Source organism: Barbatula barbatula (assembly GCF_947034865.1).
Source record: "Barbatula barbatula genome assembly, chromosome: 17".
Classification (NCBI taxonomy): domain Eukaryota; kingdom Metazoa; phylum Chordata; class Actinopteri; order Cypriniformes; family Nemacheilidae; genus Barbatula; species Barbatula barbatula.
The window spans coordinates 2758889-2771383 of NC_136780.1; the positions used below are offsets into that span (position 1 = coordinate 2758889).

The 12495-nt window shown below is 37.7% G+C and overlaps 1 protein-coding gene across 1 annotated transcript; it reads right to left on the minus strand.

The window, feature by feature from the left end:
- Positions 1 to 430: 430 nt before the first annotated feature.
- LOC306906654 (protein-glutamine gamma-glutamyltransferase K-like) lies at positions 431 to 6675 on the minus strand (the record flags this gene model as incomplete). Its single annotated transcript, XM_079478253.1, has 13 exons — positions 431 to 966; positions 1041 to 1177; positions 1301 to 1461; positions 1564 to 1848; positions 2735 to 2888; positions 2995 to 3187; positions 3279 to 3417; positions 3498 to 3675; positions 3774 to 3881; positions 4223 to 4341; positions 4708 to 4959; positions 6037 to 6228; positions 6321 to 6675. The coding sequence occupies 13 exons, from the start codon at positions 6673 to 6675 to the stop codon at positions 822 to 824; spliced, it is 2418 nt and encodes an 805-aa protein (XP_079334379.1). The 3' UTR covers positions 431 to 821.
- Between the last annotated feature and the right edge of the window lie 5820 nt (positions 6676 to 12495).

The window sequence follows — 12495 nt, forward strand, 5'->3', positions numbered from 1 at the left end:
TATGAACTGTGGATTGGGTGGAGCTGGAAAAGGATAAAGTGGAGACAAACAGTGCCAAAGAAGGTCCTGTCAAAGCAAGACTCACTCTTCAACTCTTCAACTGCTTTGGTGGTTTTCAGAGTACAATCTCTTTTTGAACCAGTCCGAAACATTCAAGCAACGGAAGAACAGACATGTAATCATTTGAAGCTTTTGATAAATGTTCATTGCTTTTAGAAATCTAGCTTCCAGATTGTCAAAGCAAGCTTGCAAATCATGTTTCAGTAATAAACTGTATAAGCCCTGCTTTAGCGAAGCCTTTTTTTCAGTCATGACTAAAAGTTCAGATAAAAAGGCCTGTTAAGCTTGAGTATGTTTATGTTTAAAAAAAGAGAAATACTTCGATATGCAAAGAATTATCTACCATACAGAAATATCACAAACAACATTTACTGCGGCTGAAAGACTTTTATTGATGCTACATGATGGACAGATTATCAATGCAAATTACATTTGGTCATTTAGCAGATGGAATTGATCAATAAATGTATCCATTTTTGAATGCAAGACAAATCATAAACCACAACCACTGAATTTAAATTTAAAAGTAAATCCCTGAAATCTTAAACTATGCTAAACCCAAAAATCAACCCCATATGCCAAAATATAAAATGTGATCAAATATTTCTGGCATGAATCATCCTCCAAATAGTCTCAGAGACCCTGATTTACTGCACCCTTGTATAATAATAAGATTCAATTCTGCAAATCAATCAGATGAAAAGCACAGAGAAAGGTTTTAGGGCCTTATCTTGCCACTCGCTTGGTCACCTGCATGCTTTTCATTTCTCCCTGATGACAACGCTGCAGGCTCCATGAACCTGAGCCAGCTGAGGACAGCTGAGTGATGCCAGAAGTTTATGAGGACCGTGACACTTAGGAATAAATGTCTCCGTCAGGTTCACCGTGGCCAGGCTTGCAATATCACTAAGAAAAAAAGACATATCATCAATATACTGTTGCAATTTAAATCATAATACAATGCACTTATGCTATCTTACCCATAATTAACCATTCTGCAATGCTTCATTCCCAGACCCTCGAAGCGGAAAATTGCGTTCTTTAGCACGCAGGAAAGTGGGTTCTGGAAAGTGATTTTGACCGGCACCTCTTTGCCCACCACACAATCACATCCAGGCTGAAGAGAGGAAATGAAAACCACATTAATGCGGTAATATTTATAATATTGTTAGCCATTTTTCACACCAGACTCATTACATTTTTAACTGATCCCCACAATGCGATGGTTGTTCAAACTTACACTAATAACAAGATCCTGTGTGCACAGTCTGAAGCCAAATCGTTTGGTCACAATTTGCTTGGTCTGAGTGACCCGTCCAGCCACAGTCAGCAACATGGATGCTTGGTCCACCAGATGACACTTATAATCCTCATAGCGCACGGTCCACTCCAGAACCTTGGCTATAGAGGGAAAATAAGATCAATTTAAACGTTTTAGCTTTAGTGAAAGTAACACTACACCCCCTTACTAATCATTGAACTAAGAGTTGATCATTTGCTTACATTCACAGGCCTTGAGCTCAAAGCATGCCTGGTCCTTCTTCACCAAGGCCTTGCAGACTCCAGTGTAGTACATGGCTGACACCTGACTGTTGAGGGTGACGGTACGAGCGGAGCTGCATTTGTTCTTCAGAGAGATGGAAAGCACGGCGTCCTTGCCCACACATACAGCTTCCTTCAACATGGTGATTTCACAGAGCACGTCCTCGGTGCAGAGCGGTGGGTACGCGCAGCGTTTGGAACCGTGGCGAACGGCGGTTTCCACAGCATTGCGTTCCTCCTGTGATCCTGAAAAAGACGGTAGAGGTCAAATGAAAAATACCAAAAATCAAACAATTAGTCTGAATGGTTCATAGGGATGGAGATCCTTAGAAATATATTTGAACTTTCCGTATGTATACTTATTTTTTGTTTAGTTAATATACTCATATTAGTGGCATACCATTAATAGTAATATTTTAACCATTTAGGATTAAACTGACACTGTAGATTATAAAACTAGGCCTTCGTTTTGTGACTAAAGTTACTTTTAGTGTAACACTAGTAAAGTTTGTGCATAGTTTCCAAGTACACTTGTTTTTTGTACTGCAATCACACTACAAGTAAACTAATAGCGTATGTAAAAGAACACTTAGAAGTACGCTATTTATACATTACTAGGTTTTCTATATGTGAGAACTTACTGTTTCTAACTACAGTGGGTATTAACTTTTACTTTTGAAATAAACCTTTAATTGTAGTTTAAGTATTTGAAGTTGATTCCTATTATCACTGTGAAAAAACAAGTATGGGCCATATACTTTCAGTTTATATTAAGTATGGCTATATATACACTTAATTGTACAGAAGAACAATTAAAGTATTTTTCAAGTACATAAAAAGTAGACTACAAGCATACCTTCTAATGTTTCGTTTAAAAGAAGTACACACTTCAGTATACCATTAACTTCGACTTTTAACCCAATACATTAAATAAATAATGTGTTGCACATTAATAGTTAGTAGCGTAGGATTAGGTATGTAGAGTATGCTCATAAAGAATATGTGCTTCTAATAAACAGCCAATAATAGTCATGCGAATAACAACTAGTGAGCACTGCCCCCTATACTGAAGTGTTACCGTATACTATTAGCAAACTTGTTTTTGTAAGGGGAAGTATGTCTGACTATTTACCTTCAGGGTGTTTGTATTGTTGTGTGATATCAACACGTTTGTCCGAGCCAACAGCCTTGGTGCTGATGCAGTGTCCTACTGCGTTCTTCTCAACACCGATCACAACAAAGGTACCACAAGCTGTCCGCTGCCAGAAGACTATATCACTGTTTACCTAGAACAAGACATTATAAATGTTCAGTCAGTGCTAACGCTATATATTGAATGAGAACATAAACGCATATTAAACATCAATCATCAAATTACAAGCGTTCACATACTTCAGCGAAGACGAAGGGCGTGTCGTATTTGAGGAAGACCTGCCCACTGCGGACTGCAGCGACAGAGGTGGGGCCGCAACGATAAAAGCCCTGACTGGTCTCCTGAGGAGTGGAATCCACCACCTGCCAACCTCCAAAACCACACGGCAGGTCTGGACGTGCCATCCAGGCCTCATTCCACACGTGGAAGTTCCTATAAATGAATAGGAAGGAAGCATTACCTTTCTGCTTCTTTATAATCAGTTTGATTTATGGATCGAGTCAGAGGAAAGAAAATGTCCTACCAGATTGAGTCACGGTTCAGGTGATCGATTAGCTCAAAGTTCTCATCGAAATAAACATCTGTGGTCATAGAGACGTCGGTATCGTGAGCCGAGCAGAAGTTTGTCACGGGACGTGCAGGAATGCCCAAACATCTCAACACTTAGAAAGAGAGAAAACATATATAAGTGTACGTCACAATATATTTATGTATCCGACTTCAATTTTGCATGAGGTCTTACTCGTGTTGGTGACTCCAGCGAAAGCCACGCTCTGTGCATATTTAACAGGCACTCCTCCGCTTAAGTGGTATCGTTTCAGGATGTCGCTGCTACCGCACCAGGTCGTAGGAGCAATTGCACCTCCATAACAATTGGACCAGTTACCCACCAATACGCCGCAGTCGTCGTTGGAATTAATCTGTCAGAAAATCAGAATGGTTATCATTGCTAAGCATTGATGAATTCTTTACTTCATACTTCAGAATGAAAAAAAGATGTACAATAGTTAAAACTCACCATGGCAGATGCAACTCTGGACACATTAATGGGATCTCGATATCCTGAGCAGGGGGCACCACTTTTCTCCAGCACAAAAAGACATGCGGCTAGGACTCCCTTGTCAAACTAAACATTACAGACAATGAGAGATTAATACACCATGTTTTTCATTTTTTCTGTGGTTTTAGAAAGATAAATACATTTATTCAAAATAGGTATACAAATATAAAATATGATGCCTGTTTAACCTTATTGGTTGGATGCCAAAAACACTTGACCTTCGTCATTATATATAACTTATTTATTTGAATCGTTTCTCTTTTAGGGCAGTTTCCCAGACAGGGGTTAAGCCAAGTCCCAGACTAACTTGTTTTGTATTGTGAGACATGTGTATGGTTGCTGAATAACTGATTGAGATAAATACATTCTGCTGTTTATTCTGTAATATATAAATATGTAGCTCTTACTTGACCGAAGTTCCAGTTTCTTGCACCGATCTGACACCGAGCTCCATAGTAAACGATGCCTGTGTCATTCAGCACATATTCATTTCTCTGTGCCTCATCATCCAGATACACAGCATCATCTAGTAAAGGGAGAGAGAGAGAGAGAGAGAGAGAGAGAGAGAGAGAGAGAGAGAGAGAGAGAGAGAGAGAGAGTGAGAATCACAATTTATTTTATTTTATTACTATAATTCGCTTTATTTTCGTTCGTTTACGTACTTGGACTTTTGCATATGCTTTGGCAATACGAATGCACATTATGTCATGCCAATATAGCACACTTAACTTGAAATTGAGGGAGAGACTTAACTCTTGATATAAAATGTTATAGTTTCAACCATCTGAGTTATATTCATCATTTACAGACCCTAGTCAATGTACACAATGCAGTTTTAAATCTATTTTCACTGAGCACGCCTGAGCGGAAATATACCGGAATATTCTCTCACCTTTACACCAGGGGTTGAACAGCATGTAAATGTCATTGCAGGGGTTGCATGCTGTAGTTGCTTTGCCTCTCGGTCCGCATGTTACGGCGCTGAGCCTGTACCGACCGATGGCAGCGGTAGGAAGGGAGTAAACAGACAGTTTCAGTCGACAGTTGCACTGCTCCAAGATCTTGGCCTCCCAACGACCTTTCTTCAATTCGTCCACTAATGGAACGATCACCAGAGTGCCGTTGCATACGGATGGAGCATTACCTGTGACACACACACATATAAAGAACAGTAGACTTAGTTTTTCCTATTTCAACTTTCGCAACAGTAAAACATGTCTAAAGCCAGTTTACACCAAAACATTATAACTTTACTATATTATTGTATCCACAGCAACGGATGATAACATTGTCCAAAACTCTGACATTGCAGCTTCACATTTTAAAAATGGCAAGCGCTATGGCAAGGATTTTTATTTACTGTCAAAATTTTCACGTTTGTCACCTAAAAGAGATTTATTCAATGTTGTTTTTCTTTACTGCTGTTCTGTAAAGCAATGGTGGGCGTTGCTTTCCTATCAAAGCTCAAATTGGTAACTTAAGAGCGTCACTTCTCTGTTTGACTTGTCAAACTGCAGGTCATGCTACTTTACGTTTGCTGTTGAAAATTCACATTAAATCTGCTTAAATGATAAATCATTACTATGAGCTTATCATTAAGATTTGGGGTGGGGCAAGGAACACAGACTTTTTTGTACTTGCCAATATGTGCCGATTAAATAAGTGAAATATATTCAATATAATGGTGAATAAATACTCAAAAAGCTTATTAAATTAATGCATTTTCTAACAATAAAGGTCTATATCGAAATGTATGTAAATGTGTATGGACAGATTTATATTATTATATTCATAAATGTACATTTTGTTATATTATGTTACGATATAGATAAAGCTTTTCAAACATTATGAAACTGTTTCATATTGTCGCTGTCCTTCCGAAACCCGAAAAACACAAATGATGAAATACGGTGTTGTCAAAGTTGACAAGCACATTTTAATACTCTATATTGGTAAGATATTAACATAAACCAGTGACAAACGTAAAGGGTGACTAATTATAATAATTAATAATAGATTTATTATTCACAAAATATGGAGATATGAGGTTTCAGAAGGTTAGCAGGAATATGTAAAAATCCACCTTTTCTAAATCACCAAAGAGGAATAGTTATTTGTTAATGCTTGAAACCTAAAAACAACCTAAAACTTTTTTATAATTGTGAACATTCGTTTAAGTATCAGTTTATTTATAATCAAAAGGATTTATCTGGGCACTCACCAAGTCTAAACTCCAGGTGAAGTTGGTCGGTCTTGGGATTGAAAGGTCTGGACAGCTCGACATACATCTGAAAGCACTGTCCTCTACGGAGGATGAGGTGATCGCTACGGTAACTGTTTGTGTGATGCTCCAGCCGATTTTGACAGTTCCAGGATTGGATGAGGTCGACAGAACGCACCTGCAGTACTACATCTAGAAAAAAGCAAGCAGATTATTTCATTAGACGTGTTTAAAAGAAGACATTTCTCATAATGCAGTGAAGGTCAAAGTATTACGCCTCTTACCGCAGGGATTCACGCAATCTACAGCACAATCCTTGAGCACAACTTTCTTACAGTCATAGTCAAAGCAAGGGTTAACACAAGGGTTTACACAAGGCGTCACACAAGGTTTAGCACAAGGGCCCAGACAAGGTTTAGCACAAGGTACTACACAGGGTTTAGCACAAGGGTCTACACAAGGCATCACACAAGGGTCCAGACAAGGTTTGGCACAAGGGGTCACACAAGGGTTTACGCAGGGTTTGACACAAGGCACAGAGCACGGCCCATTCCAGAAATGATCCGGCTCCAGTTGAGTGGCCGGGAAGCGGCCAATAGTGCAGAAGTTCTTGTTCACACCACACTTTAGAAAAGACATGCTGTAAAGTTTCAAAAAGAAAAGCACCAAAGAGAAATTAGTTATTGTTTTAGCAAGGTAATGTGTAACATAAGGATTTTACCAAAAGATTTTTGTAAAGATTTAAAAGCACATATTTGTTCATTTTTTATTACTTACTTGATCGTTCTTGTTGCCTTGCTGCTGTTTGGTACAGAAGAATAGCTCACTTAGGACTCCTGAAACCAGCTTTTCTTTCAATGTAACGTTTCTCTGCTCATTCTCCGGGTATATATACTCTTCTCCATCCCAGCCCATCCACATTTGGTAAAGTATCTCATGAAAGGATTTTCGATTAATCACGCAAGATAATTTGAAAAATTACTCTTTTTACAATCTGCTTTAAAATGATGTAAATTAACGTCTAAGTGTAATTGTTTTGATAACATAATTGATATTTATAATAATTAAGTCAGAGCTTAAGTTAAGAGGTTCCAGAATATAAGACAAGTGTCCATTTGATAGGACAGTGATCTATATAAAAAGTTATTACAAATCTTTAGATAAACATTTTAATATAATTGTTTTGCACAATATATATTTACATTGACCCAAAGATTATAATAGAGGTAGAAATGTTGCACGTATTGATCCTTTTGTTAAAATTATTAGACTTTCTTTTTTAAATGACTATAAAATGTTTAATATAAATAAATGATTGACTTAAAATAAAAGTTTTTACTAATAATATTAAATATTAAAATATTGCTTATCAAAACACCATCAGGAAGTAAATTAATTAATTTAAGACTACAGGCAACAAAAATGAGGAGTTTCACTTTCCATTAATGAAGTAAATTTTAAAAGATAATAAAAAAGTAATTATGCAATACAATATTGCGGTGAGAAAGTCCTGTAATGTAAATAATATAAAATATTTGTAGCTAATGCTTACACTTCAGAAGTGGTCAAAAACTCATTGGACATTGGCTTTGAGAAAGGAAAAAGTTTTTAACAGAAACGAGTTTTTACACATTCTATGTATTCTGGTTTAGAAACAGATACATCCAAACTCCTCTAATCCGCCCCAAGCAGATGCTTTTTTATGCTTAGTCTTCAGAAACTCACAACAGGTCTGTGGATTAATTTTGTGTGTGATAACTGCAATTATAACACTTTTATAAATATATAAATAATCACCGTTTTATAAATCACAGCAAAGAACAAACAAGTCAAATTGAAATTTGGGTGAGAAATTATAGGCAATTACAATCATAATCATCAAACCCAAATATTCAGCCCATCTGGTTTTCACGTTTTTTATTTGAATCGTTTTTAATATTAACTTGAAGGTTGGGTTTGCCATTAAATCTGTAGAAAGAAAAAATTATCCGATCTGCATTGTTTCGGCATAATATTTGCCTAATTTGAGATAAAGGGTTGAGCACATACATTTTCATAAATTAATCCTTATTGGAGAGGCAAGGTTTGAATGATCAAACCAGCCCTGACTGCTTGGCCAGCAACAATTTATCTTGTGATTTTTTTTATTTCTCTTTCAAAGAAACAATCTCCAGTATGCCGACTTTGCAGCGGGGGCTGAAGATCGGGGATGGACATCGAAAGTGTTTCCGGTGGTGGTGGGCTTTATTTACAATTGCACTACAAGGCTGCTTAAGGAAAATGGGATCATAGGACAGGCCCAACGGACGAAAGTCAAAGAACTTGCAACTGTTGCTGAGAGAAGCAGCCACTGGCTGTGGCTGAAATGGAAGGACACAATATGGGCTGCCAAATGAGCACGTAATAAAATGTTGTTGTGTGTTGTAATGTTACGCAATACGGGACCAGGGGCACTGAGCATGCATTAACGGTGCCAGTGGGGCTAAAACAGCCTTGCCAATGTGTTGGCGCGCATGGTTGCGTTGATGTTGGTAATGTGTGGTAATGTTATGCCATAGTGGGGTGGGCAGTCATGGCCTTATGGTTAGGGAGTCTGACTTGTGACCCAAATATTTGATTCTCAGGGTCAGCAGGTAACGACTGAGGTGCCCTGAAGCAAGGCACCATACCCCCATCTATCTGGCGCTGCTCTGGATGTATGTGTGTTGAGTCGGATTGACACAGCATGGGCTGCCAGATGACCTTTCAACCCAGGTCTGATCAACCTCCGGTGGGCCTCCTTTGGCTAGTGCCTCTTGTGATAAAGGGCCGAAACAGTCATAACCGACGATGTGTCTCATTGATGGGAACCATTCAAAGGGCATTCACACCAAAAGGCATCTTTCACCCGGGATAATGGATGTGATGAAAGTGGAATCGGACTCAAAACTCATGAGATGTCTCTCTGATAATAGCAAGGAAAGGCAAGTATGTATTTCTATAATAATTGATCCCCCAAACACAGAGGATGCCTACCCAACGAGCCCATTGAAACCTCAGACCACCTTTTCCTTTATTCATTTTCTTGACTGCTCTCTCTGTCCTGCATGAGGCGTGGGAAATGTCCTATTGGGCAATTAAAGTGCTGAAATAGTGTGATTATAACACCTAGTCCTATTAAGCGATTCTGTCAACCTGTTTTTTGAAATCCCTGTCTCTTCAGGAACGTCTGCTTTTTTTTAAAACGAGACAGCTCAAATTATCAGGGGTGCGTTTCCCAAAAGCATAGTCAGCCAACTACGGTCGCAAGTTCCGTCGTTCCAACAATCGCAAGGTTGCATGGTTGAAACTACATGTCTATAGCTGTGGTTAGAAGCATCGTTCCTTATTTCTTATTATAGACTTACATACATCAGGCTTTTGATCAAAGTTTGTCAAGAAAATAATGTTGTTTGAAAAGTGCGCATGCGCATGACTTGCGCGCTCTATTGCCTTAGGGAATCCCTGGGCGAATGACGTATGCGGACACTTATAAATGAAAGAGGAGAAATACTTGCTGTTGTTTTTTTCTTTTTTTATAATTTTTTTCTCTTTCTCTTCCTCTTTCTATGGTCTATTGTCTGATCTGTTGTGTTACTTTCAAAGATTTCTATTAATAACAAATAAAAATATACTGAAATATATATATACATAGTGAAATGAAACAACAGATAACCAAAATAGAATATCAAAAGTAGTCCTTAAATGTAATGTTATTTACAGCAAGAATTTGACATTAATTCGATCTGAACGTCATTAGTATACGTCATTATAGCACCTGTGTGGCGTCATCAACTGGGTTCCTTTACAAACTTGGTTCTAACAATTGATATCCGACCGAGTTACTACGGTTTCAGGAAACAATAAATATATAAATAAATATAGGAAATGAATTTATTCTGCTCCAATGATCCTATAAGAGCCTTTGTTCTGTCTCATTTGGAAAGTTATACTTGTATTTTGATGTTTGGGGAGGATGGAAAAAAACTTGAAAGTTGGTTAAGCAAACCAGCTAGTTATGTGGTTGTTCGGGAAAAGCACCCCTGGCCGGTACAGTATCTTTTGGGGCACAAAACAATCTTATTTGACACTTGCCTTTTTGAAAAGTATTTCATTTTGTGTTACAAAATTTTAAATAGGACAGTATCGATATGCTGGACGAAAGCTTGTCAAATGAATGAATCTGAAATGATTGCACACGCTGCTCCAATAATCCTATAAGAGCATTTGTTCTGACTCATTTGGAAAGTTCTACTTGTATTTTGATGTTTGGACAGTATGGAAAAAAATGTTTTAAGTAACTTATATATACAGAGAAATGTGTTGTTTTCATGTTATCCATGACGAGTTTCAATAAAAAAATGCAACTTGACATTTCACCAGTAGATGGCAACACAGAAGGACAAGCAGGCAATGCTCAATTGTTGCTATATCCAGCTCAGTTTAAATGACCAGTTGACCAATAAATCTTGCCAATGTAAAATAGTTTGAAAATATAAAACAAGAGAGAACAAATGTGATGTTAGCAGGTTTATGTGCTTTAAATGTGACTCATATCAAGAACTGCTGGGTTAAACCAATTGCCATCTAATGTATTCTTTGTTCATGTGGATTTAACTGCATGTACATTTGTGTCCTAAGATCACATGATCATTTTTGCAATCGGTCAAACTACATTTGGCATCATCTCAGGACCATCTGCCGCTTTGACCGCTAGATGGCGCAACACCGGTCAGAATGATCATAAAATAGGGTTACCAGTGATCTTCAAATAAAGTAATTTTATTTATCGGTCACTGCCCTTGAACTTTCGCGAATGTTTAGAGGCGCGGAAATGCCCCCTCGGTAACAGACTGGTAACGGTGTCAAAAATTGCAACAACGATTATTAACAATGAAGATTTTTGCTGTGATCTTCGCATTGATATAAGTCATTAAGCTTTTAGTCGATCGTGATGAATTCTTATTGAAACTTATGTGAACACAACACTTCGATCAGACGGATTTGTGTTGTTTCAAGGCGAACCGAAAAATTCCGGTAAAATTCAACCAATCAGACGACGACTTTGGACGCGCTGAAGTGTTAAAGGGATACTCAAACCAAAAATGAAATTTCTGTCATGAATTACTCACCCATGACATGTGTACATTTCTATGTTCGGTTGAACAAGAGAGATATTTTGGAATAATGTTAGCAACCAACAGTTCTGAAGCACCATTGACTACCATAGGAAAAATGTAAATGTTCCCCAGAACCGTTTATTTTCCTACATTCCTCAAAATATCTTCCTTTGTGTTATACAGAACCAAAAAAAAATACTAAAATTGTTTTCCTACTATGGCAGTCAATGGTTCTACAAGTGATAATATTAAAATCAGGGCTCCACTCTCACGCAGTTGACCGTTTTCTCACACCACTCATCCATTTTCTCACCCGCCATATTTTTCTGTATATTTAAAAATACAGGCAAAATTAAATGCAAAAAGCCCCTAAAATATATCTTTAAAAAATGACACCACAATGATTTAGTCTTAAGAGAAATAATTGTTAATTTTATAATGTTTTTAACTTAAATGAGACAACCTCGAGGATGTAGACAAATGTGGCCTCTGGTCTGTGCTCAAAACTTTAAGGGACAGTTCACATCGATTTTAATACAAATTTATGAAATGATTCTATCAAATGTTATGACAATCATACTTCTGACCCCCCGGGGTCACTCCAAGCAGAACTCAAAAGTTGGCAGCCCTGTTAAAATATTAGGAACTAGTAAATGGTTGCTCCTTGCTTCTCAACCCTCCAACCCACAATAAAGCAAATGTTCATATGTAGCTGCCATCTCACACTTGTTTAAAAATAGATCATATGTGAAAAGTCAGAGAAAAAAGGAAGTATTTACATCCTATTTCATTAGTTTTTTGCATTTACACGGCATACACGCAGTGTACAATTTAACATTAATAGTTTCCCCAAATATAATTAGACACTTAATCCACACGAATATATGAATTTTGTTGTATTAGATTAAACAATTATTAAACCACTGGTATGGAACAAAGGGTCCTTGACGTTTTAATGGATGCTTTGTTATTCAGAAAAATAACTTTGTGTAACACTACAGGGCTGAAGGATGATGGCATACGGAGAACTGAAGTTGACTGGGTCAACCTAATGAGAATAATCCCAATAACATGTAACATCCACGAGTGATCAAGATAGGACGAACTAGAGTACAGAACATAATACAGACACGTCAACGGACACAGAAGACACAGCATAGAAAGTGATCAGGGGATGAGATTCAGGTGTGAGCACAATCATGGTGATAATCGGCAGCAAGGGATTATTGGAAGTGTAGTCTGTGAGTTCAAAAGTCAGGTGAAAGGGAACCAGAATTGTCGGGAGAAGGTGCAGACATGGTCCATATTGTGTTTGACAAAG